Source organism: Astatotilapia calliptera, chromosome 7, assembly GCF_900246225.1.
Source record: "Astatotilapia calliptera chromosome 7, fAstCal1.2, whole genome shotgun sequence".
NCBI lineage: Eukaryota > Metazoa > Chordata > Actinopteri > Cichliformes > Cichlidae > Astatotilapia > Astatotilapia calliptera.
This window is the reverse complement of record NC_039308.1, coordinates 67,547,475-67,572,455: the sequence shown is the minus strand read 5'-3', so window position 1 is coordinate 67,572,455 and position 24,981 is coordinate 67,547,475. Positions and strand designations below refer to the sequence as shown.

Sequence of the window (24,981 nt, the reverse complement as noted above, 5' to 3'; positions counted from 1 at the left end):
AGAAGCACTTCAAGTACCAATCCCAAGTCTGGATAAGTGGTGTCAGGAAGGCCATCCGACATCAATGTCACGTCCAGCACGTGGATGAATCCACTGTAGCAGCCCCTGGGAAATAAGGGATTGCTGAAAGTTGGCTTTAGGTTGCAGCTGGAGGGTAGCATGGCTGATTACAATTTTTAAACCAAGTGCTTATCAGGCTGTCAGATTCAGCTGAATCCTCTTCCCAAAATTATCCCAAACTAATAGTTCAATGAGTTTGTCGATGCCACAGAGTTGGTGAAACCCAAAATTCTCTCTAATCCACTCGTTTTTTCACATTTCATACATCCGTAGCAAAAATGACAATTAGTTAAGTGCAGGCGTTGCTAAAGGCTGACGGCGCCGTCTCCACATCAGCGTGAACCCTCCCTTTGTGTTGAGCTCTCACACACTCGGTGTCCCGAGCACCACTCTGCGTCTCACAGGAGTCAAAGCCCGAGACTGCCGAGGTGAGGAGCGCCCCATCCTCCACACTCTTGCTCCCGAACACGGGATCGTTGTGCTGCTTGCTTGCCTGCCACTAGTGGATAGAGTTCATGTTGTATTTATGTGGCCTAAAGCACACTCTCTCCCTCTCTCCCTTTATCATTCTCAGCCCCCCCGTCTCACTCGCTGCCTGTCTTCTGCCGCGTTGAACTCTCGCCAGCTCTACTAGGTCTCCCCTCTGCAGACAACAGTGTTCCATCTCGTTGCTTTTGCCCTAGATAGCGTCTATTTTTATAGGGAATAATTAGACACATAACTGATTTAAATACTAATACTGAGCCGTGTTCTTTTGTCTCAACTTAATGTGCGCTGGGTGCACAATGCCAAAGGTAAAAAGTGCACGTGCATTCACGCGTGCACAGTGTGTGTGTGCACTCTGCCGTCTAAAGTGATTTTTATGCAGATAGGCTCAGTAGTGGCACGGACAGAATGCAGTCTTCTGCATTATTTCAGTATAATTGATCTGTGGCTGCATGTGCTGCACACACGAATACTGAAATGTGTGTTTGTGATTGTGTGAGCTGACAGGGGGCGATAGCATGTGGGGTGTGTGTGTGTGTGTGTGTGTGCGTGTGTGTGTGTGTGTGTGTGTGTGTGTGTGTGTGTGTGTGTGTGTGTGTGCGTGTGTGTGTGTGTGTGTGTGCGTGCGTGCGTGCGTGCGTGCGTGCGTGTGTGTGTAGGCTGCATTCATTATCCAATTGGAAGGTGAAAACAAGGGAGAACCTTTAGCCTGCGGTTGCTTCTCATTAAATATTCAGTGTGGAAACAGAAGAAAGATCAACATTACTTTTAATATTTGTTTAGCCTGTTAATTTACACCCAGTCTCCTGTGCCAAGGTCTTTGAGGAGGTATCAGAGTTTATATGGAGCTCAACAAGAAGAGAAAACGCAGCAGTGATGGTGATGGAGAACTTTCTGCCTTAAATTTTTATCTTTTTCATTATTCTTCTGTCATTTATACACCTTCGTGTTGGTTGACGCTCACATTAAACATGACCAAAGCATCAAACAATGAGGCCGTATATGAATTAGCTGTAAACACACAGTTTCAGGTTGTTCTCGCTCTTAACTCTACGTGGTGTCACTGAAAGTGGTCGAGGAGACTTGTTTCAGACAGAAACACTGAGCTGAAAAAAAGAATAGCAAGTCCCAAAGTCTGTTTCTGTTTAATGCACTATTCAAATTTCTGTAACACCGCAGAAAACACGATGAAATCGATAGAGTTAAGAAAATAGATCAATAGACAGACGCTTCTTTGCTGTCTTATTACAGTGTGGTTAACATTTTCATGTATGAGCAGGCAGTGAAGTTCAGCAGGTCGACTGCAGCTCCGTGCCATTCAAATGTGATGACATTTGCCAGCCCACACCTCTCAGCACAGGAAGTGACGAGCAGCAAAGACGTGCACTTCACACCAGAGCAGAGACAGAGAGAGGAGTCAGTGGGCCACAGGCTTATAGATTACAGACTATATTATAGATGAGCAACAGGACATATGTGTATGTATTTACACACAAAAACACACCTGTGTGTTCTCCCTCACCCGTCCTTCAGGCCTCCTGCCTCCTCTATAAGATTTCTTACATTCATCACTCATCAGAGCTGCCTCTCTGCTGCCTTACACTTTATGCCACTGTACCTAACTTAATGTCAGTTATGGAGTAATAATCAGCAGACTAACAGAAGAGTGAGCACATTTTCTAAAATCTCAGTATTTTTAATATTTTTTGTATTTTTGTCTTCTTTAAAATATCACGACTCCGATGTGGTTCTCCACCTGGAAGAGTGAAGGTTTGAGTTGAAAACATAAACTGTGTGCAAAAGATGCAGGTAGCTGCTGCGACGTCACACACTAGTGTCTATTTAACAGCTGAGCATTTTTAACATTGCCTACTTTCTGGACAATGAGTGTAATGGACATGGGGTGGAGCTAACTGAGAATCACAAAGGATTCAACTCAGGAAATAGTGCTTCATTATTTATTATCCTACAGTGTATAAAACGAGCATAATGCTGTATTAAACGACTTCAAATGGAAAGTAACGAACCATAAATTGATTTGGGGGGGGGGGGGGGGGGGGGGGGGAGTATTCTGATCATAAATAAAATGATTAACGGGGCTGTTTTTTCTTCATACCTTCTTCTATCAACCAGAGGTCGCCCCGTGCTGGTCATTTGACAGAGTGCACATTAAAGGCTGTAACTGTGTCGTCTTTAATTATATAGTATAATAACTTTAATTAGCACGGTGGTTAGCACTGTTGCCGCACAGCAAGAAGGTCCTGAGTTCAATTCCACCATCAGGCCGGGGTCTTTCTGTGTGGAGTTTGCATGTTCTCCCCGTGTTTGCGTGGGTTCTCTCCGGGTACTCCGGCTTCCTCCCACCGTCCAAAGACATGCAGCTTGTGGGGATAGGTTAATTGGATAATCCAAATTGTCACTAGGAGTGAATGTGAGTGTGAATGGTTGTCTGTCCCTGTGTGTTGGCCCTGCGACAGACTGGCGACCTGTCCAGGGTGTACCCCGCCTTTCGCCCTATGACAGCTGGGATAGGCTCCAGCGCCCCCCGCGACCCTGAAAAGGATAAGTGGAAGCGAATGGATGGATGGATGGATAACTTTAATTATACAGGAGTGCTCACGAGACATGAGTAGATGATCGTGTCTACTAGAGATGGACCGATCCGATATTAAGTATCGTATCGGTCCGATACTGGCCTAAATTACTGGATCGGATATCGGGGGGAAATAAAGAAATGTAATCCGATCCATTAAATATCACGAACAACACTGGTAACTCGCCTCATAATCTTAGCATGTCGGAGCAGTGTGCGTCACGTGATAGAGCGGTTGTGACCTGTCTGCGGTCTGGTTGAACATTTGGAGCTTCGCTACCAACCCGGCATTTCATCTCCGAGGAAGTGATCCCAGAGAGAAGTAAAGCAAGTGTGTAAGTTCATCTCTGAATGTTTGTAAAGCATCCCAGCGTTAAGCTTAACAAGCGATACCTGGAGCGACTGCCTCTGTCTCTCTCGCTCTCCTGCTGCTACTTCAATCATGAAACTGCTTAACGATCAGCTGATCGGCTTTTCTGTCGCGAGTCCGTCTCTCTTTGTTTTTGGCCCACTTTGCACCAGAAAGAGGAAACCAGCGGCTGAACAACAGCAGCACGTTTAAGCTTGATCAGCTGTTGTTAGAATGTATTTAATATTACTTTCTACTCGAGGATCTTTTTCTACAGCTGACGCTGGTAACTGTGCAGGGGCGGATCTAGCAAAGTTTAGCCAGGGGGGCCGATAGGGCATGAACAGGGAAAAGGGGGCACAAAGACATACTTTTCTTTCTTATTCTGTCGAGCTTTTAATAAATAATTATCTGACTCTTACACCCAAAGTTTTAATATGATGTAAAATGTATAAAGTCCATTACTGTATATAGTAACTATTAAGTGTAATATACCCTAGTAAGCTATAGTACTTTTTCCATCTGTGCAGTTCTGTTGAAGAAAGATGTTGAATCTATTTAATATTTCTTGAAAAATAATTGATTTCTGTGCATTTTTTTCACACTGCATCAAATTAAGGTTGATTATGTCGATTAAGCATCATGAGGTGGAGCGTGAGGGGTGGTTCCTTATTTTTTATTTATTTATTTATTTTTTTATTTTTTTCGTTGCTGGGAGTTGGAGCCCTATTGGTTAGGTTGCTTACTCTTTAAAATACCAGAATAGGGAGGATGGTGCAGGTTTAAGTTTATTAGCTTGATCAGTATTGCGAAACGGAACTATTTTTTTTGCATGCAGGTATAACAGAATAGCGTTAGTGTTGTCGTTGTTTTTTAAACTTGAGTATGAACTTATACAAAATGCAGCAGGATATTGAAAAACTGTTTTATTGATTAAAAAACACTATCGGAGTCATATCAGTATCGGCAGATATCCAAATTTATGATATCGGTATCGGACATAAAAAAGTGGTATCGTGCCATCTCTAGTTTTTACCACCATTTCAATGACATATCAGTAAAGAAGCTCAGAGGCTCAAAGATCACACAGAGGCAACAGTTTGAAAAAGACGGGACTTCGTGGAAAAAACACAGGATTTCAATCCTTCTCCTCTGAACAATGGCCGATGCTGAAGTTTTTAGAGTGACAAAATCTATGGTTCAGGAGAATACTGCAGCTGTGGAGACGTCACAGTGGGGCCCGAATCTGCAGTTGTTTACACAGTTTTCTAACAAGTTGTGTTTTATTATATAAATACAACCCAAGGGTGTCTTATATGAATACACCCCTTTATATTTCCCATATATCTAATTTCATATATATTGGAATTAATGAAATGATGTATTTTTACAGAATATTCTTGTGCTTTTCAAGTTATATTGCATTATGTTCTAGTAGAAGAATGAAGAATATTATTGTGAACTGTGCAGACCTGTAAACTGGTATTGTCTGCTGAATTTCCCGGTTCAGGCGAAAGTGGAAGCATTTCTTTGGTTTTGTTTTGAACAAAAAGTAACTGTGTGTGTGTGTGTAATCTGCATGCATACATACAATGACATGTCTCCGTCTCCTGTGCCTTCAGTCATGGGAGAGTGTTAAAAAGAAACAGTGGCAGCACTAAAATGCAAACCAAATTGACTTTCTTCCATTTTCTTTTCTTTCTTCGTACTCTCCGCTCTCATTGAGTGCTTCGTTTCTAACAATGCCGTGTTTCCCTCGTTGATCAGCCTCTGCAGGGAACCCACCCCCCTTTTTCCTAATTTCCCTCTACCTAAACAGAAAAGAGCCCCGTTAAGGAGCGTCATTAGTGCCAGACCATTTTTTTTGTTTGTTTCCATACTCTCAGAAGAAAGAAGAAATGTTATCTGTGGCGGGCAAACTTAACCCAATTAAGATCTGGTGGGGCGCAGGGGCTTGGCTTGGGACACGGGTAAGACTGCCAGCTTTCCAAGCAGGCACACAGCCAGCCAGTCAGGCAGGCAAGTAGCCAGCTGCCCACTCAGTAACCCAGCAGCCAGTGAAACAGTCAGCCAGCCAGGAAACCAAGCAGCTGCCTACTCAGTATACCTACTAGCTAAACAGCCAACAAATTGGCCTCCAGTTAGCCAGGCACTCTGTCAGGTAGCCAGGCAGAGTCAGCCTCTTTAGGCCAGTCCTGTAAAGCGGGTTTGACTTTTGTGAAATTATTTACTGTCTTCTTTTAGTTATACTTTTAGCTCTACAGCATATACAGTATATTTGCATACAACAGGAAGAAGGGTCATTTCAAGCTGTTTTCGCATATTCCCCGTCTCTCTGAGAAGAACTCATTGAAGATGCTGAGCATGAATGTGAGCTGGAATAAACTGGACTGGTTTGTTACTGTTCTAACAGAGCTGCATTTTCTTCTTCTGTTTCTTTTTTGTTTGCTTCTTCTGCGAGAGTACAGTCCATCGGCACCATGTTGCATCGACACAGTGGTCATGGAGAGCTGCGTTTCTGCACACAGGGTTAATGTCTGCCCGAATACAGGCTGAGGCAAAGATAGCCTCGGGTTAGAATAAAGAGAGGTGCTAGTCTGCAGTAGGTCTATGATCCTGCAGGTACCTGATAAAAAAGTGAGGGAAGTCTGGCACCAAAAACGCTGCACACCTGTTTATAGTTGTTCAAGAATGGGTTTTAGGAACATATCAATTCTTTTTATACATTAACAGAGACACATTTTAATGGATGTGAACTAGAAGCTCTCTGCATTGCAACTTTTGCTGCATTGATAGATTGAGCAACAATGCTCAAAAATGCTTCTAAGACTGCAAAGAAATCCATACGTATCCTTAAGATGACAAGCCCCATCTCAAATATTCGTACTTACTAGGTTATGTTCTTAAAGCCCACCGCATTTATCTTCCAGGACCTTTAGCACCTTAAACGTTGGCACCTTTCTTTAAATCCTGCACTTGAGGCCAGAGAGGATGCCTCAGGGGAGAAAGAGCTGGTAATTTGCTCTAATGTGCTCTTGATGCATGCGCTGCATTGGTGTCATTTCTCAAATAAAGCATTTGCAATTAACTAAACAACAAAAGAGGCCTTGTCATATGCAAATGTGGACTGAGACGGAGACATCATCGCTCCGTACATGGGAGCGGAGACCCCCTCACACAGACACACACATGCACAGACGCAGCATATTTCAAAATCATCAAACCTTCTTCCCCTGGTGCCACACCTCACACTGGCACACATGCAAACACGCTCACCCCATGATCCATACACAAGTGCCAGATACACACTCCGACAGCCAAACATGTTGATAATTAGAGCCTTGTTATTGGAAGGTGTTATCACAACAATTAACACCCTAATGTGTGTATAAATGTGTGTGTGTGAGTGAATGATGACGGTGATAGGAGTGTGTGTGTGTGTGTGTGTGTGTGTGTGTGTGTGTGTGTGTGTGTGTGTGTGTGTGTGTGTGTGTGTGGTGCCGTCATGTGATGATGGGTGGTGAGGAGGTGTGTGTGCATTCCATTAATTCTTTGTCTCTGTCACACACACATACGCGCACACGCACAGTAAGGGTCCAATGTAACAATGAAACAGTTTCCCATTTGATGAAGTTCCTGTGAATTCTGACACAAAGGCAGCAGGAAGAGGTGCTGGTGATAGATTCTGATTGATATCCAGCAGGGAGCAGAGAACGTGGATGGGTGGGGAGGGGAAAAGAGGGTGATAAGTGAAAAGGAACGAGGAAAGTTGGGGGGTGGACCGTGCAGACATCAAAGAGGAAGCAGAGGAAGAGAAGAGTGTTTTAATTGGGTGCTTGTTTTCTACTTAAATGACCAGAGCCTGGTGGCAAACACACTGCAAATGATACGACAGATGGCTGGGCGTGAAGGCTGAGGTCACAAATAAGAGGAACGCTGTTAAAGGACGGCGAGGCAGAGCAGACGATCGCAAGCTCTCTGTGTTTTCCCTTTTTTATTGTCTTTTACGTATCGATGTCATATTTGATTGGCTGACAGGTCATATACAGAGGTGGAGCGGATACCCGGCGCGCTGTAGCAGCACATCGCTCTTCAAACTACAATATCTGCTGACCATGTCAGCTACTGAATACTAGATACAAAAAGGATGTTGTAAAACTAATAATATTCATAACCCCCCCCCCCACACAACAGTGCACTCCAATTAGAAACAAACTCCATGTATGCAGGTCTGCTGCAGCTTTTGCATTAATGTGCTGACCCAGCAAGCTCAGCAGCGACCTCCAGAAACTAGTGACTGAAAGTAAAGCCATACTCTTTTCATTTTAATTAGTTGAGAAAACAATGTAAATGGTAAATCAGAAATAAAAAGAAAAATGAAATCTATGCGTGCAGGAGAAAAACTGCTAATAAAGCTGAGTGTGAAGCTTTCTGTATTTATCTATAAATGCACTTAAATGCATGGCTTTTTAATAATATCCTCACGCACCATGTGGCTGTACTTAAAGCGACCAGATGGCTTGTAGTAACTGAATAGTATTTATTTTGATATTTTAATTGATATTTATTTAGCTGCAGGAAGCCTTCAAAAAGGATTCAATAATGTCCTTTTGACTGTGACGACGACGCCTCGGGCTCAGTTTCAAACAGCACAAAATACACATCAAACTAAAGAAGTTTAAAGCAGGATCATTTTCTACATAAAATGACAGCTTATTTAAAATAATGTGTTTTTATGGCAGAGATGTACGAAGCTCTAATTAAGTATAGGTAGGAACCAAACCAGAGTGACAGGCTTCAGCACTGTCACGGTCGACAGCAGGGACTCGAGCGCAGAGCAGGTTGATGCTTCCAAACACAGTTTATTTACAACAGCAGTGCAGAATAAATACAGTGAGGGAAATCCAGGGTTCCAAAGGTCCAAGAGGAAGCTCTCTCACACTCGTTCTCGTCTTCACATCCAAACTCACACACGTTCGCACAGCAGGAAGGTCACAGGTCCGGGGAGGAAAACTATCGCACAGGAGAGGGAAATTACTCACAAGGTACAAAACACTTCAGCACAGATTCGCGGGAGCTGAGGGGACGACTAACGTGTCACAATCATCCAGCGACGAGAAGGTCTTTGTCCCAGCCTCAAATAGCGGACAGGTAATGACAACTAATCGCGAACAGGTGTGTGGGCCAAGGGCGGGAGCCCGCAGTGAGCTCCGCCCAGGCAGAGCGGAGAGAGAGGGAGAAAGAGTACAGAACACATGCAGCCTTGGGGGCCGGCTGGGCGGACACGGGCACCATGACAAGCACTATTCTTATTTTAAGTAATGATAAGGTTTCTGTCATCTGGCCTCTCATCAGTGTTGTAAACCATAAACTGGGATGTAGCACAAATGTTAATCTCAGGAAAGTGCAGCATGTACCCCAAACTGAACTTTTATTAGTGCAGCAAATGAGAAAAATGTTCATACAAACGTGTTTGTGAAAATCAGGGACAGTAATTGTTCCCTTCAGAGGTTGACTCAACCACAGTCACTGCAAACTCTGCTTTATTTTACTGCACTACAATCAAAGGATACTGTGAATTATGATGCACAATTAAATTATGAAACTGCACAGTTATTAGAAAAAGCCCTTTTCATGAGGTGCTTAAGGTATTATTAATACATGATACCCACACAGATGAAAAACGACATCAGTTATGACAGATAATCTGAAGTATCTGTAAGCTGTCAGTTCTCTGGATGCTGCTTTTTAAAAGGAAAACTTAAATCAAACACAGTCTGCTAAATCAAACTCTTTAGAAATGTTCTCCTGCACACATTTCTGCAAAGGCTGGAATAATTCTTCAAAGTAAGACACGAGAAATATGAATTTGAGCTACTTGACAGTGCACTGCCTTCAAACACACACAGTGTCCAATCAGAGTCTGTGTGTAGGCTGGTGTAATGAGGTGAAGACAGTTGTCCATTACTTCCTGAGTTGATGGGCTCCTCACAGCAGTGCAGCCACAGCTGGAGGAGAGGGGGTGGAGGCACCATGAGGAGAGTATCAGACACATTCAGCCATATTCCTGCTCTGTGTTTGTGTCACAGCTTATTTGACTCCCACATATAATGTCATCAGTGAAATAATCATAATGCACTTTTTACTTACACAGCAAGTATCTCACAAGTTGTTCTTTTCTTTTCTACTTTTCTACAGTAAGAAAAGTAACAATTTATTCTCAGGAACAGGAAAGAGACGGGAACGCAGCACTCCGTCACATCCACACCCAGTTCCATCCAATTTAAAACCTGATCCTTGTTGTTAAATGAGAGAGATGAGGAGGCAGGAAGATCGTGCCACGATATAACATCTTCATTCATGCAAAGCTAGGACGACGCAGTAATGCAGATGTCACTTTCTATTTATACATATAATTACTTTGACTCTGGGTAGTATGATGTTGACTGTAAAGATGCTCAACAACTAACTGCAGTCACGATGCCAGCATCACAGTGATGAATGAAAATGCTGGTCACACACTCGGTTTGGCACACAGTCGTGTTGTCAGAGAAAACTTTGTGTTTCAGGAGTGTTTAAATTAGCAAGTTTCATAAGAATAAACAATTTGACAGGACAAACTTTTGCTGTGACATCAAATAAAAGAACAGGTCTGTGTCGCCATCTAGAGGTGAAAAGGTGCAACGTCACAGGATTTCTACAGGTTTACGCTTCATGTCAACTCAAAAAAGCACACACGATACAATCCAAGCAGCAGCATCGTTTTTCCTTCAAACAGAAAGTCGATTTTATTCCAGTTTCATGTTTTGAATTAAAATGTTGGGCTGTAAAATCCAGTTTAACCTGCAGCTTTGGAAACTGATGTTTTTCTCCTTTCAGAGGACAATATTGCCTCGCAGTGTCACATGACGGGATTAAGGTAACGTTAGATTTTTTTTATTTTGACAAAAGAAAAGAAAAACATCCCTCAAATGACTGAAGCCCCAAATCTCTTGCTATTGATGCATTATGCATGAAGTGGTGACGTATGGATGTGTGCATGCATATGTCTACATATTTGGTGTATGTGTATTTGTACATGTATGTGTGCATGTACATGTCTATACTTATAGTTATCTGTTACTTACACAGTAAGAGTAGAATAGTTGAAATTTAATACTTGCATATTTCCACAAGCCTCATATGGATAGTAGATGGAAAATATATAACATGTTCAGAACCTCAGCTACTGTTGCAAGTCCTTGTTGTATTATCTTGTTTATTTTGTATTACTTGACTGTATTCTGGTATACTCTTTGTATTCTTCTGCTATCTGTACCTGAGCTGTGGTAACGCACAGGTTTCCCTGCGTAGGATCAATAAAGTCTCATCTTATTGCAAAATCGCTTAATGAAACCTCTGAACAGCGTGCGTGAGTGCACACACCAGGCTGCTTGTCCACTTAGTTTGGTTGAACATATAGTGTGTAACATCTGATGCCCCAGTACCCACAAAAAGTTGTGAAATATAATTTAAAAAAATACAGCACTGTGCAAAAGTTTTAGGCAGGTGAGGAAAAAATGCTGTAAACAAAGAAAGCTTTCAAAAACAAAAGCATTGTTTATTTTCATCAATCAACAAAATGCAGAGGATGAAAGAAGGAGAAATTAAATCACATCCACATTTGGTGTGAGCAGCCTTGGCCTTCTTCTAGGTACTGTTGAAATCTCCCAATTCTTTGAATCTTTGGGCTGAAGGAAGGACAATACTCGGTGTATTTATGCTCAATCAACAATCATTTATTTCCATACAATTCAACACTTAAGAGCATAAGGACCATCATGATGGGGAGACCTGCCTGAAGAGGGTCACAGCAAGTCTCAAAATGGTGACGGGTTGCTCAGCTTTTTATAGTCTCTAATGGCCCCCATCTAGTCGTAAAAGCCAAAACATCACATTCTTTCTCTGTTACAGCGCCTAAGTTATGACCTCGGCAGTTGTCTCTCTGCTTTCTGTAAGGTGGGGGTGTGGAATGTGGTCTGTCTATCTCCCCTGTCTTAGACACAGAGTCTCCTGCTTACAATCTTCTCTTCATGATTCAACAATTAAGCATGTAACACATTCACAGCAGATCAAGGATACAGAGTGATGCACACTTGTCTAATAAACTAATAAGTGAATATGTTCTGTTAACTCAAAAGTATAATGAGAACTAAACTACATACAGATCACACACTCTATATTAAAGGGTATAATATGATCTACAGCAGTATTCTAATTCAACTACTTTGATTACATATATAAGGTAACATATGATAACAGAATAATCTAATAGTACACTGGCACACAGTTTTTGAAGGAACTCGGCTGTAAGGACCAAAAAGCTCTTCAAAGTTATCCATACAGCAGAACGCTGCTGCAGGGCTGCTCTCCCCTCGCTACAGGACATTTACACCAGGAGATGCTGGCCCAGAGCAGCTCACATACTGAAGGATCCGTCCCATCCCAGCAATAAACTGTCCCAACTTCTGCAATCAGGCAGAAGGTGCAACACCACCCGAGCAACAGAGAGGCTGAAGAGGAGCTTCTCTCCTGTCATTGTTACCACATTCTCATATCACGGCTGAGCCTTCTGGCTTCACTACAGCACACTTTAACACCCCACTCACACAATGCTCAGATTTTGAACTGTAAATTTCCAGATTGTTTTATTTATATAATGTAACTCACTCACTGAATATAATGTTCTCTCTCTTTTTGCACAGTCGAGCGTATCAGGTCACCTGCGTGTTGTACTTTTATTAGGGGTGGCTGTAGCCACTGTAGGGCAAGATACTAACCCCATGTTTGCCTGATGGTGGTGGTCAGAGGGCCCAGTGGCACCAGTGTCCGTCTGTCAGTGCGCCCCAGGGTGGCTGTGGCTACAATGTAGCTGCCATCACCAGTGGGTGGATGACTGGATGTAGTGGAAAGCGCTTTGGGGTCTTTAGGGACCAGAGATGGGCAGTAACGCGTTACTGTAATCCGATTACTTTTTTCAAGTAACGAGTAAAGGGATTACTATTGCAAAAACGGTAATTAGATTACTGTTACTTTCCCGTAGGAACGCTGCGTTACTGCGTTACTAAAACCGTGATTTTTTGCGAGAATGTCTCACGACAGTGACGTAAGCGAGTGTGACGTTCGTGACAACAGCTGTGTGCAGATCAACAATGGATCATATATGGAGTGCAGAGAGAGTATGAGCGTGCAGCGTTTAAAGCGTGGAAGTACTGACCTTACTTTGAGTTTGATTCCATAAAAAGTGACAAAAACATTAGTGTCCGCTGTGCGTGGGAAGAAAACTTTTTTTTACAGCAAAAAAAACCCCTAAACTTCCAACAAGCACCGAGTAGCTACGACGTAATGGGAAACTCACAGAGAAACTCACGGATTCTTCCACTGACCGCTGCACACCTGCACCAGGGTAAACCTCCGCCTGCTTTACAGGTGAAAATAGAGCAACAGGACCGCTGAGTCTTTGACTTTATTTATGTTCTGCTGTGTTTTACTTGCATCTATTTGAAAGACTGAGTGTAAACACAAAAAATATTTTATTTTATGTGCTGGAATGTGCAGAAAATAGGTTTCAATGTTAAACTAATTTCTTCCAGTCAGAGAATGTTGCAGATAATTAAATGTTTGCTTGATACATAAAGTTAAAAGATTAAAACTAATAAAACAAGTTTTAAAAAGAGACTTTTCCATCTGATCACATTTTGTATGATGATTATGCAGAAAAAGTAGAATTGGGCTGAAAGATCTATCACTTTATCACCTACTCAGGTTGTAAATCGTGTTTTTAAAAAGTAACTAAGTAACTAATTACTTTTGAAAATAAGTAATCAGTAAAGTAACGGGATTACTTTTTGGGGAAGTAATCAGTAATTAGTTACTGATTACTTTTTTCAAGTAACTTGACCAACACTGTTAGGGACTGAGTAAAAGCGCTATACACATGCAGGCCATTTACCATTTTTTAAACTATGTTCGTGACAAATAAAGAATCTTGGTAGGTCGTTCCAAACATCTCGGAGAATCAAGCACAGATCTCCTGTGGATGTCGGCGTCTTCACATCCTTCTGTCTCTGATCCCAGACACACTCGATGTTGAGATCAGGGCTCTGTGGGGGCCGTACCATCACTTCCAGGACTTCTTGTTCGTCTTTACGCTGAAGATAGCGCTTCATGACTTTGGCTGTGTGTTTGGGTCGTTGTCCTGCAGAATACATTTGGGGCCAATAAACAATCGTTTATATTTCTGAAAGCACCTTTCACCTGCCGAAACCCTTTTGCACAGGACTGTAAATAAATTAAAACCATATATAATAATCTTGATTGTTCACAGTAGAATATATGAACATATATAAACTGATAAACAAAGGCTAGACGAGCAGGTGGCAGTAAAAACAAACAGCTGGAACAACTGGCAACAGGTCAGCAACATGACTGTGTATAAAAAGAGCAAAGTAGAGACTCTGGTGTTTAAAACTACACTAAGATGTCAAAAGAACATTACAGCAAACACGCGACAGAAAATCACCAATACAAATGTACACAACTACTTCTGTGCCACTTAATATGCAGTTCGCTACCATGAAGCCTGGAAGCTGTTTCCTGTGTGTTACTGTACAGCAGCTCAGGCAAGCTTCCAGTATGGAAATAAAAATGAGTCCAGAAATCTCCATCCACGCGAGAGCTTCAACTGGAGCTTAAAAAAAATCCTCATACAACTTTAAAAACCGATGCAGCGAAACCAAAGCCTGTCCAGGCCTCACTCGCTGCTGCAGCAGCTCGTTGTACAAAATACACAAAGGGTTCACTTTTATGTTTTATTCACTTAAATAGACTGATCAATACGTATGTGTTAGGAATTTGAGCACTAACATCTATTCAGACTCTTACAGAAAGATGCGTCAGTTTGGTGAACTTGTATCAAGATGTTCATTTTAATTCGTAATAAAAGAAAAACGTCTCAAAACATTTATAAATGTTTTCTTTGAAAATATAATCGGGACTCCAAACCTGTTCAACATCAGCACGCCGCACAGCAAAGGGAAAAGCATACAGTGGTTCAAAAACATGAAGAAAAAAAACATTTTTACAGTATCTACAAAAGCAAAGCGTTTGTCTTTGTGAGGCCTCAGCCTCCCGCAGCTCCAACAGAAAAAGGCTTCTTAACCAGATAAATGCTTTTCAGTAATGCTAATAAATATTAGCAACAAAACAACAGTGTGCTAGAAATTCTAGCAATGACAAAAAAAGCCACATATGATAAGTAGTTGTTTGTTCCAGACTCGTGTGCTCTGCCTGCATCACATATTTAACAGATATTAAGCTTAAAGGCTGAAACCCACAGCGTGTAACCAAACCTGTGGAGCCTTCTTACTCACATCAGACCTGCCATTCAGAAAATATGTGGTCACTGGACTTATAATGAAGAGAGTCGCATTTCTTTCATTTATGCTGGGAAATAGTTGGAGCTTAGTCTTGTGCTTTGATAGAAGGACTCTGTCAGAAGCCTGGGTAACAAAACAAAGCTGATAGTTGCAATTCCAATGTCACAAGGACGATTATTTTACTGAAATGTACTGTACACGACAGCGATTTTACTGTGCACAGTGCAGGAAATGCAATTTAACAAATACACGCGTTTGTGTTCTGCCATGAAGATACTGCATGCATCATACAGAGTCCTTCAGAGTGACCGTTTTCCTCTGTGGCACAAATAAAATTACACATGAATCAAGTTATATTTGAACCAGAAATACGGCTCCGAAGAACAAACCATTATAAAGTGAAATATCTGTTGTCCAGAGAAACTTTGAGAAATTCAAAGCACCATGTTGAAAAACTGTACACAGCAAGTAGGCTCGTGGCGTTTAATACAGAAGACGTCCTGTTGCAGCCGTGATTGGGTATTGATTACTGCGTGGCTGTATTTCTGTGCAATCAGCTAAACGAACTACCTGATGGACCTGTGCAACACTCACCAACAGTTACAGACCCTGACGGACAAAACATAAAAAAGGCACCGATGCCTTGGGGGGGGGGGGGGGGGGGGGGGGGGTCTTAACATTACCACTCAAACCACCCACAGTGAGCTGAAGACATAACATCAACTTTCATTTATCTTCCAGCTAAATTTAGATAAAAAACATAAAAAAGGATGCTTTTGCTCTAACATGAAGTGATACACTGTTCATAACCTGCAAATTTGTGTGTGTGTGTGCGTCTCATTTCCTAATGCCGGGGGACACTCTGACGAAGAAGAGGAGCACCTGAGAAAACAAAGAGGCAAAAAACACGACTTTAGGACAAAAGTTTAAGAAAAGAAAAAAAAACCCCAAAAGAAACCAAAGACCAACCTGGAGACGACAGAAGTGGAGGGCGAGCACTCTTTAGAGTGGGAGGGGCTCCTCTAGTGGGACCTCTGGGGCCTGGGTGGAACACAGGAGGAGGGTGGAGCAGGGGCCCACGAGGCACACCGGGACCGCCGTAAGGGATGTGTGACGACAGGGGACCTCGGACAATTGGGCCCCCTAACGACGGACCAGGAAGGCGATGCAAGGAGAGCAGCGGAGGAGGTTTGGTTTTGGGATGAGCAACTAAAAATAAAAAGAAGCAAATCAGCCTCTAGCTGTTCATGATTAGCAATGCCGTGGTAGGTTTTAGCACTCTCACCAAAGTAGGACACCAGGACTTTTCATCATGCTTCACAGCCTCACAGCATTAAAGGTTTGACAGATTTAAAAAGACACAAAGAGGGAAAACCCAAACCTGGTGAAGGCAAGAGGGGTACAGGTGAAGGTGAGGCGTGGTCTCCCATGGGCCCCCCTGTTAAAGATGCAGGCTGAGGCTGTGGTGGCCCAGATGGAGTCGGAAGCAGAGGAGGTGGTTTCCCCAACCCTGGAGGTAACATGATCCCTTTCTCACCCTCACTGTTGGAAGCTGAAGAGATAAAACGCAGGTGAAACAGAGATATATGACCTAAGGACAAAGCAAAGCTGATACAAGAAGTCAAAGCTGAAACAGCGCTTCTGTAGGAACTGCTGTGTAATCGTTTCACCTTGTACGTGGTCCTGCCGAGAGCGCACGTACTCCGAGATGGTTTCCAACTCCTCGGGGTACAGATGGACACCCTCGCCTAACAGTACGAGGAGCTGACGTGTTTCAGAGGGAACGGTGTGGCGCGCGATCTTTTCTCGATCCAGAAAGTCATCGAGCAGCTGCGACGCCTCGGCTGCAATGTCTGCTGGGTCCCTCGGGGGTCGCTCTTTAGCCAGTCCACGGTTGTACTCTGCTAGAACAAAGTCCATGGCCTGGTCTTTGGGCATGTTTCGATGGACTGAGGAGGGAAAGGGAACGGTAACGGTGAAGTGTCATGAGGCTGAGGTAGGAGAAAGAGGTGAAAAAAAGATCCCTTTCAGCTCGCGCTGAGATCGTTTTGATGTCAATGTTGGGATCAGCTGATTAAATTAGTATTTTGGTAAGTAATGCTTCGGGGGGTGGGGGTGGTGTTGGATTGCTGGATGTGTGGCACTGAGGGACATGCATTTTGTGCAAATACGTGCATTATCAGTAACTTTAATACAACCTGATTAGTAAGTACTGAATTTATCTAAATGTGCATCCAGACATTTTATTCTAAATATAATGAATGGTGACGCTTTTTCAGCTTTGTTTCTGAGGACAGACAATTGTGTTTGTTGAATTGATCTAATTTTGGTTGAATTCACCTAACAATGTGTTTAACATTTGTGTTATAAAGATTAGGTCGTGTATGTGTGCTAATAAAGCATAAAATGTCATTTTAAGCAGATTTAAAGCAAACTGCACATTATTACAACTTGAGTTTGATTTTATCCAGAGCCTGGGTCATGCCTCTGTAAAACCGGCCGCACGCTTCGTCCAGGAGGATACAAAAGATAAAAATGAAAATCCCCACAGTTACGAGGTTAGATCATAAAGGTCCATAAAACCATAACTGATTTAAATGTAGCCAGTTTCCTCCTCGTGATCATATTTAGAGCCAGTATCTGATCTGATGCAGATCCAAAGTTCAGCTCAGGCTTTGGAGTCGAGGATTACTCTCTGTTAAAAAGTGCTGCTTGTTCAGCTTCGACCTAAAATTTCTCAGTTTGAGAAACCACAGGCATCAGGAGCATGGTCACGGTCTCCTTTTGACATTCACAGCAAATCTGCTTCCCAGGTTCAGATGTGAAAATGCAGTCCTACAGTAGGAGTCCGACCGTAGGAGTTCGAAGGAGAAAACTGGGTCAGCTGAACTGTGATACACGCCGCTGTGGAACTGTGAAAGGATTTGTATACAATCTTCACACTAGGGCTGCCACGATTAGTCGACTAGTCACGATTACGTCGACTATCAACTAATCGACTAATTTAATAGTCGACGCGTCGTTTGAAGCTTTGTAAGATCCTGAAAGGCGCAGGAATAAGTAGCAGGATTTAAGAGCTCAGTTTCCAACAATGGCGGCAGCTAGTTAGTTTTAATGTTACTCTTATTATTCTTTCTGGGTCACAAAATAAACGTTTAACATATTTTCAGGTAAGAATGTAGCTGTGTAAACCTCAAATATCTGCTCAGTTTATCAGGACACCACATATTTTCAAAAGCGCTCCGACGTTTTCGGAGACGTCTGTTACCCACTAGCTCGATAGCGAGCCGGGGGCTAGGCTAACTAGCACCGTGAGAACACCGGACTCCCGGCAGATCGTTTTCAAACCCACCGCCGCCTTTCGCTACTCAGGTTAAACATATATGAGTCACTTAGATAACTTAAAAATGTTATTGTTTGGCTTTTTTCTGTGTTTTTTATTTGTTGATGAGATGAGATAGCCTTAATTTTTCAGTTCCAGGTCTTTTGCCCACAACCGAGATGACAGACCTTTATTTGTTCCTGAGTAAATCGGTTTGGCTGAGATTAAAGTTATTAGATTAGGTTAGATTAGATAAAATAAAACTTTATTAATCCACTGGGTGGTTTTCACACAGCTGAACAAACGTCAAACAGAAAATTGATTAAACAGAAGTGTGAGATGGTCGAGAATTTACTCCGGTGTCCCGTTATATTTTAGGGAGCAAAGCGCAGACGACTGAGTTTATTAAACTTCACCGAGACAATCTGCAAATTTCATTAAAATTTAATAAACTACCATCTTGTGTTTATTTTTAGTTAGCACAGACCTTAAACACATAAAGCTGTAAGCTAATGATGGTTATATAAGAGCAGATGCTGCTGGTGCAATAAGCTGTACGTTTTCTGTCCAATGGATGATGATCTGATTAGTCGACTAATCGCAAAAATAATCGGTGACTAGTCGACTATCAAAATAATCGTTTGTGGCAGCCCTACTTCACACCATCCTGAGAATTTTCTGTCCTCCCTGAAATGAAGTTTCAGCTGAAACGTTGTAGTTTTGCGACACTTGGTACATCTGGTTCCCACAGGACTGAGGTGACACAGAAATACTTTTATGGTCTGTGTTGCTAAACATCTCGACTGCACCTCATATGCAGCTGAACCTGACCTCAAGCCCAGGTCTTGCGTTTGGCACCTGGCACAGATCGTGCATACGTCTGATAATAATACAGATTTGGTTTATTTGTTTTTGTTAAGAGTAACACTCACGTTATCGCACAAAAATCAAAGATGAAGTGAAGTTGGTGTGTAAGCTAACAAATAGTCTGAATGGTAGCTACAACGTTGCCTTTGTGCCGTCTTCCAAAGAAGTCTGATTGTTGGTTTGGTCTGGTTTGTTATTTGGTTTAAGATAGCAGTTAGTGACAGAACTGATGACCCATAAAATGAAACACATGTTGTAATAAATTGACCGTTTTTTAGTTTTTGGTTTGGTTTTTTTGGGATGTATTGTCATGTATTGTTGTGTGAAGTATATGCATGTGCTAGCCAAAGGATCGTTTGCCAAGATCCAGCTATTAACATGTAGATATGATAGACTCAGCACAGTTTTTAAATGCATGCATGACTGAAGAACTGTAGCTTTGTGTAACTTTAGATAGTGGTCTTTTAAATGGTAGTGTGTCTTTTTAATTTATTTGGTTTTACAAGAAATTTGTTTTAGACCTCGTGTTTAAAGATGTGGAATCTACAGACTGTTGAACTGAGCCTAGTAAAAGGGATGGTTTGGTAAGTTTGAAGGAATACGAGGGGTACGAACTTACTTTTGAGGGATTCTGAGAATATGATAACAGTGCAGGAGGACAGAGCTACGTTTGTCTGCTCCACCAGAATACATAAGGGGGAGCCTTCTGCTCGGACATCCTGTAGGGCCCGGGTCAGGCCCGATTCCGCTTGAAGGTAGAGCATTTCCACTGACAGGCCACGCTCCTGCAAGCACTGGCTTAGCGATTTGGGGTAATCCCTTTGAGAGGAAGAGAAACACTTTGTTAACGTGACATTTCTATATTAAGCGACTCACCTCGTATAGGAGATACCCCGAGTTAAATCTGTGACGGAGCAAAGGGTGACTCCTTCATTTAAAATGTGCTTTCCCAACAAAAACAGTGTTTTATGTGAAGCTAACACAGATTTTCAAATCTCTCATCGGTGTGATTAGTGTTGTATTGTGGGTTTATTCTTAATGAGATGTTTGTACCGTAAATATTATAATACTAGTATTTCCTAGTGTCTTTGGGATACTGAGAAAGTCAAATAAAGTGCTGCATCAATTTATACTTATCAATAAGCATTTTATAACTGCCAGTCCATCTGTATCAACTGAGTCTCATAGTTAGCTTGAGTTATACTCCTGTGCTGAACCAATTCCAGTGGTTGACACCCTTGTGACTATACTAGTAGGACACTTTATTAAGTACACCCTGCAAGTTCAACAAGGTGCTGGAAACCATTCCACATTAAATGTGTCCCCTAAAATCAGCACTCTCTCTGATTCTGATGCTCAGTTTGAACTTCAGCAAGTCTTCTTGGACACGTCTGTATACCCAGTATAGGGTGCATGGCCGTGCCATTCAACACAGGAGTATGGCCTAAATCAAGCCTAAGCGGCCATATTTGTGATTCAAATTAATCGTTGCTTTTAGTGTAGAAGTGCGTGAAAATTGACTGATGATGTTGCAATCTTGCAGAGCATAAGGAGTGCAAGTTTTTTAGTGTGCTTTGACCGCTACTCTGTTAGACTTTTACCATGTGTAGAATGTCATGGTCGGGGGGTGGGGGGGTCCAATTTCACTGCAGGTGCAAACTTGCATGTGACAAATAAAGGTTTGTTTGATTGATTGATTACTGGTTTACAACTGTGGCAGTTTTTCAAAAGCATAAAATAAAGAGTATTTTAACAGAACGTGATCCAAGTGGCACATTTGATATGTGAAAGGTGTATTCAAGAATGTTTAACCTTCACATGTATGTATCTGTTAATGTACTTCAATGCAAATCAGTGTGTAGTTGAACACTGAATTTTAAAGATGTGCTACATGACATTTTTTGACTGTGCATAAATGAATACAATCTTCGTTACTGACTGATCAAGACACCAAAAACAAACAGCTGTTCCAACTTTATGTAAATGTGTTTGTGTGAGTGACAAAGTGAGGTGTTTTTTTGCTGGTGTTCACGTTGCTTCGTCTGTGGTTGTCAGTTATCACAACTAATTTAACAGACAATCATTCAACACAACACAGGAAGAAAACTACGTGTGCAAAAAAACCTGTGGGCTTTTACTTTGGTTTTTGTTTGTTGCCATGGTGACAAAGCTTCACAGCAGACATCTGCATTGGAAATGTGGTTATATGAACACTTACACACAGGGTCTGCGTGTGAAACACTGTTAATACATCAACAAAAAGACTTTCCAAAGGGAACAAGAACCTAAACTTGAGTAGCCAGAACAAATTTGAAGTTACAGCACGTTAAATGTGAACAAAGCCTCGTAGCTGAAACGATTTGCAGCCTGCACAGCACACCAAGAAAGTAAAGAAAGGCAAGCAAAAAACTGACGGTGATAATAAAAGGATAAGATCTGATACAGAGTTATAAGTCCTTCTGCTCCTAACACTTTCATTGCCTCATACTTACTGACACATCAAAACAGCTTTCATCCAATAAGTCTCATCCTGCAGGGAACCAAAACTCCACAGTCATGGTCTGCAGCTGCTGCTGGAAGCACTCATTTGTTCTGCGGTCTCTGTGAGCTTAGCACAGCAGCACAAGAACCAGTCCTCCATCTGCTGCAGGCTCTGATTAAAGTGACCCTAAAGCTCACAGCAGAGCTCCAAAGCAGGAGGACGACTACTGTGGCCAGCTACAGTCCAAGACGGTGCAGTTGACTCAATGACACTGAGAAACACTACAACAGTAACCTGGCCAGCAAGCCAACCGGTAGGGAAAACACCAGCCGGGGAAAGGTTGTTAGCATCAACTAAGGTTTTAATATAAGACTGAGGAAGATAGAAAAACAAAAGATAATATGAGTCGGCCCGAGTGTGGGGAAACACTGAATGATATCAGTCTCCTCACGCTGATAGTAAAGGATAAACCAGCAAATTCTGTTGGCAATGAATAAATACTCACAGGCACTGTTTGGTAACAGAGAGAACCACGCAGTCGGCTGGCTTCCTCTCCTCCTGCACCTGTCTGTAGAACTTCTGATACAGCGTTTTACGTCTGTCTGCTGGAGTGCCACCCTCTGGTTTGGCTGGAAGTTTGAGAACGGTGACGTTGAAAGAGACTCGAAAAGCGGCAAAAATATTACTGCACTCTTTTCTTCTTTGGATCAATGTGTAATTAAGATTTTAGAGTATTTAAAAACATGTCTTGTGTAAAGCGTATCCATTTTGCTCATACGGACAAAACAAAGAAACATATCTCACCATTTGGCTGATGCTTGTAGCCCTCGTACTTCACACTTCCACTGTAGTTTTGGATTTGCTCTAGCTCTTCATAACTGAAAAAAAAGCAGTGAAAAGTGTCATAACAGTTTAATATGGGAGGTATTTCTATGCCTCCTCTACGACACCTTAATATGACGAGCATATAAATATCCAAAAATAGATTTTCTGAAAGTGAGACTCAGAGAGCAAGTGCACGAAGGAGCCTGTGCGTCCGACATTCAGTGCATCAAAGTTTTAAGTTTCACTCAAACAGCTTTTTCCCCTCACAACACAGAAACAATAGTAGACTGTTGCAAACACCGTATTCCTGATGTCTTACTAAAACATTACGTCAGCATATTCTGACATTCACACTTTCAAAGGATTCACAGCTAAAGTGTTGAAATATTTGATTTTGTCATAGTTGACAGTAAAATTACATCCGTCTTCTGTCCCAAAGTACAGAATAGAGACTAAAGTATGGGATCACCCACACTTTAGACCCACGGGAGCTGCTCAGCTGCCGGAACCCAAACCCTGAAACTCCAGTGGCATGTCAGCACAGATGTTCATTGAGAAGTTTGGAAATGTGGAGCGCAGTCGGTGACCCCACTCTCTAACTTTACGTTCGTGACCGAGTGGCTGGTTGCTAAACTTTACAAAAACACATCTTACAGTTGACTGTGGAATATGTAGGAGAGAAGAAACTGTTGCAGTGACGGTATCCTATTATAGTACGACGCTCAAATTCAGCGTACTCGTTTGAATGACCCATCCCGTCACAAATGTTTGGAACGCCACAGCCAGGAGCACACACCTGTGACACCTCACTTAAAGATAAAAGGTGGGCCCCAATTCTTCCATCCATATAGCACATGCTCTACAGTGAACAGTGTGCAATATTTTTCTCATCAGGAAGCAGCAGTAACACGTTACTTCTATACTAGTCTGGTGACATGGCCGCAAAAAAGTCAGTGCAGTTTGCACAGAGCTCAGAACAGCTGCTTTCAGCTTATATACTCTAACTAAGCACTAACAGTTTTACAACACACACTAAAAATTAATGTTCAGGTAACTTTAGTTCATTTTACATCTATGATTCCAAACTACCAAGCTTCTATCAGTACCTGCTTTGCCTGTTGCACATGCAATTATGAACTTACCCAAATAAAAGTGATTTCTGTGTTAAAGATGAGTCTACAACCTCGCTAGGCAGCTGAAACTGTAAGTGTACTCAAACTGGAGAGCTGCATTCAAAGTTTGGTCTAACCAGTTAAACCTGTAAACAAGATCCTAGAATTATTTGTTTCATGATTTACCTTCAGGGAGGAAAGAAAAGTCTGGCTGGGAAGGAAGTAAGATGTTCCCCAGTGCTGACATAAAGAGAGTTGGGCAGCTATAAGGAACTATTAAATATGACTTATAGCAACTTGGAGGCTTTAAATGCAGTTTTTATTTACTAAGACGGTGCATTTTCTTTCATCTAAAACAAACCCATGAATGACGTGTAGCACTACACACAGAAGTGAAGGTGCACAGTAAATCACTCATAATAAAGCTTTGGTCACTTTAAACCATTGCCGACAACAAAAAGGCTGCCCGAGGCTGGTACCTGTCCAGGGCATCCTTGAGCTCTTCGGTCCTCTCCTCTCTGGTTGGGTATGGAGCTGCCCTCCGAAACACACGCGGCTGTGGAGCACTACACAGCACAGGTGGCGGTTTATAGCGCCGCTAATTGACAGCGTTTCACGTTTCTATATTATTGTGAGCTAGCAGCTAATGCTAACCTCGCTAGCCTGGAAACTCACCTTCCGTTAGGGTTACCGGATGGCCGCCGACCACCCGCAGGTGATTTCACCCAAGACGACATTTTGCCTGCCTTTAAACTTCACCTCAGCAAAAGGCAGCTTTAAAAACACCCAGAAAAAGACGCTCTCCTGGTGTTATTCCGCCAATGTTACCAGATACAGCCTGTGGTGATGAACGAGGAGGGGAAGAGCTCTTCTTCTGGCTTTACTGCTCTCACAGTGTGTAGGTGCACCATCGCCCCCTGCTGGACGACCCTCTAATAACATTAATGGTTGCGCCTTTGAAACTCCTAGCAGCTTGTAGCTCTTTGTTTACACATTAAAAGTGATTTGTAAACAAACAGGCAGAAACGAAACTACAAATTAACTAAATGTAGGTGTTAAATTTAAAACTTGACAAATAATTAATAACTAAGGATGTAAAAAAATGAAATATAAAGTGATAATAATCGTGAAACACATATATTAGTAAATAAATATATGACATATAACTCCATTAATTAGTTGAATTAAAAATACAGATTTCAGTACAGCATTTACATTTGTACACTGCTGTTTATTGTCATATTGTTTTTCTTCTTTCTTCAAATCAAATCAAATCACTTTTTATTGTCACATCACATGTGCAGGCACACTGGCACAGCACATGCGAGTGAAATTCTTGTGTGCGAGCCCCACAAGCAACAGAGATGTGCAAACACAACAACACAAACGAGCAAAATACAAGAATGGCCAACCTGAAACTAATAAATATATGTACAATATATAATAGTGTATGCATTTCTGGATGTGT

At 42.0% G+C, this 24,981-nt stretch overlaps 1 protein-coding gene across 2 annotated transcripts; it reads right to left on the bottom strand.

Annotated features, from left to right (window-relative positions):
• Nucleotides 1–14,324: 14,324 nt before the first annotated feature.
• Nucleotides 14,325–24,410, bottom strand: LOC113027194 (nuclear receptor coactivator 5). Of its 2 annotated transcripts, XM_026176812.1 has the most exons (9): nt 24,189–24,409; nt 23,993–24,079; nt 22,381–22,454; nt 22,082–22,205; nt 19,714–19,913; nt 16,576–16,854; nt 16,287–16,457; nt 15,875–16,114; nt 14,325–15,787 (listed from the first exon to the last, which is right to left on the bottom strand). In XM_026176812.1, the coding sequence occupies exons 1-9, from the start codon at nt 24,248–24,250 to the stop codon at nt 15,750–15,752; spliced, it is 1,275 nt and encodes a 424-aa protein (XP_026032597.1). In that variant the 5' UTR covers nt 24,251–24,409; the 3' UTR covers nt 14,325–15,749. The 2 variants fall into 2 exon arrangements, with proteins under 2 accessions (XP_026032597.1, XP_026032599.1); XM_026176814.1 differs by lacking the exon at nt 23,993–24,079 and having other exon boundaries at nt 24,189–24,410.
• Nucleotides 24,411–24,981: the final 571 nt, after the last annotated feature.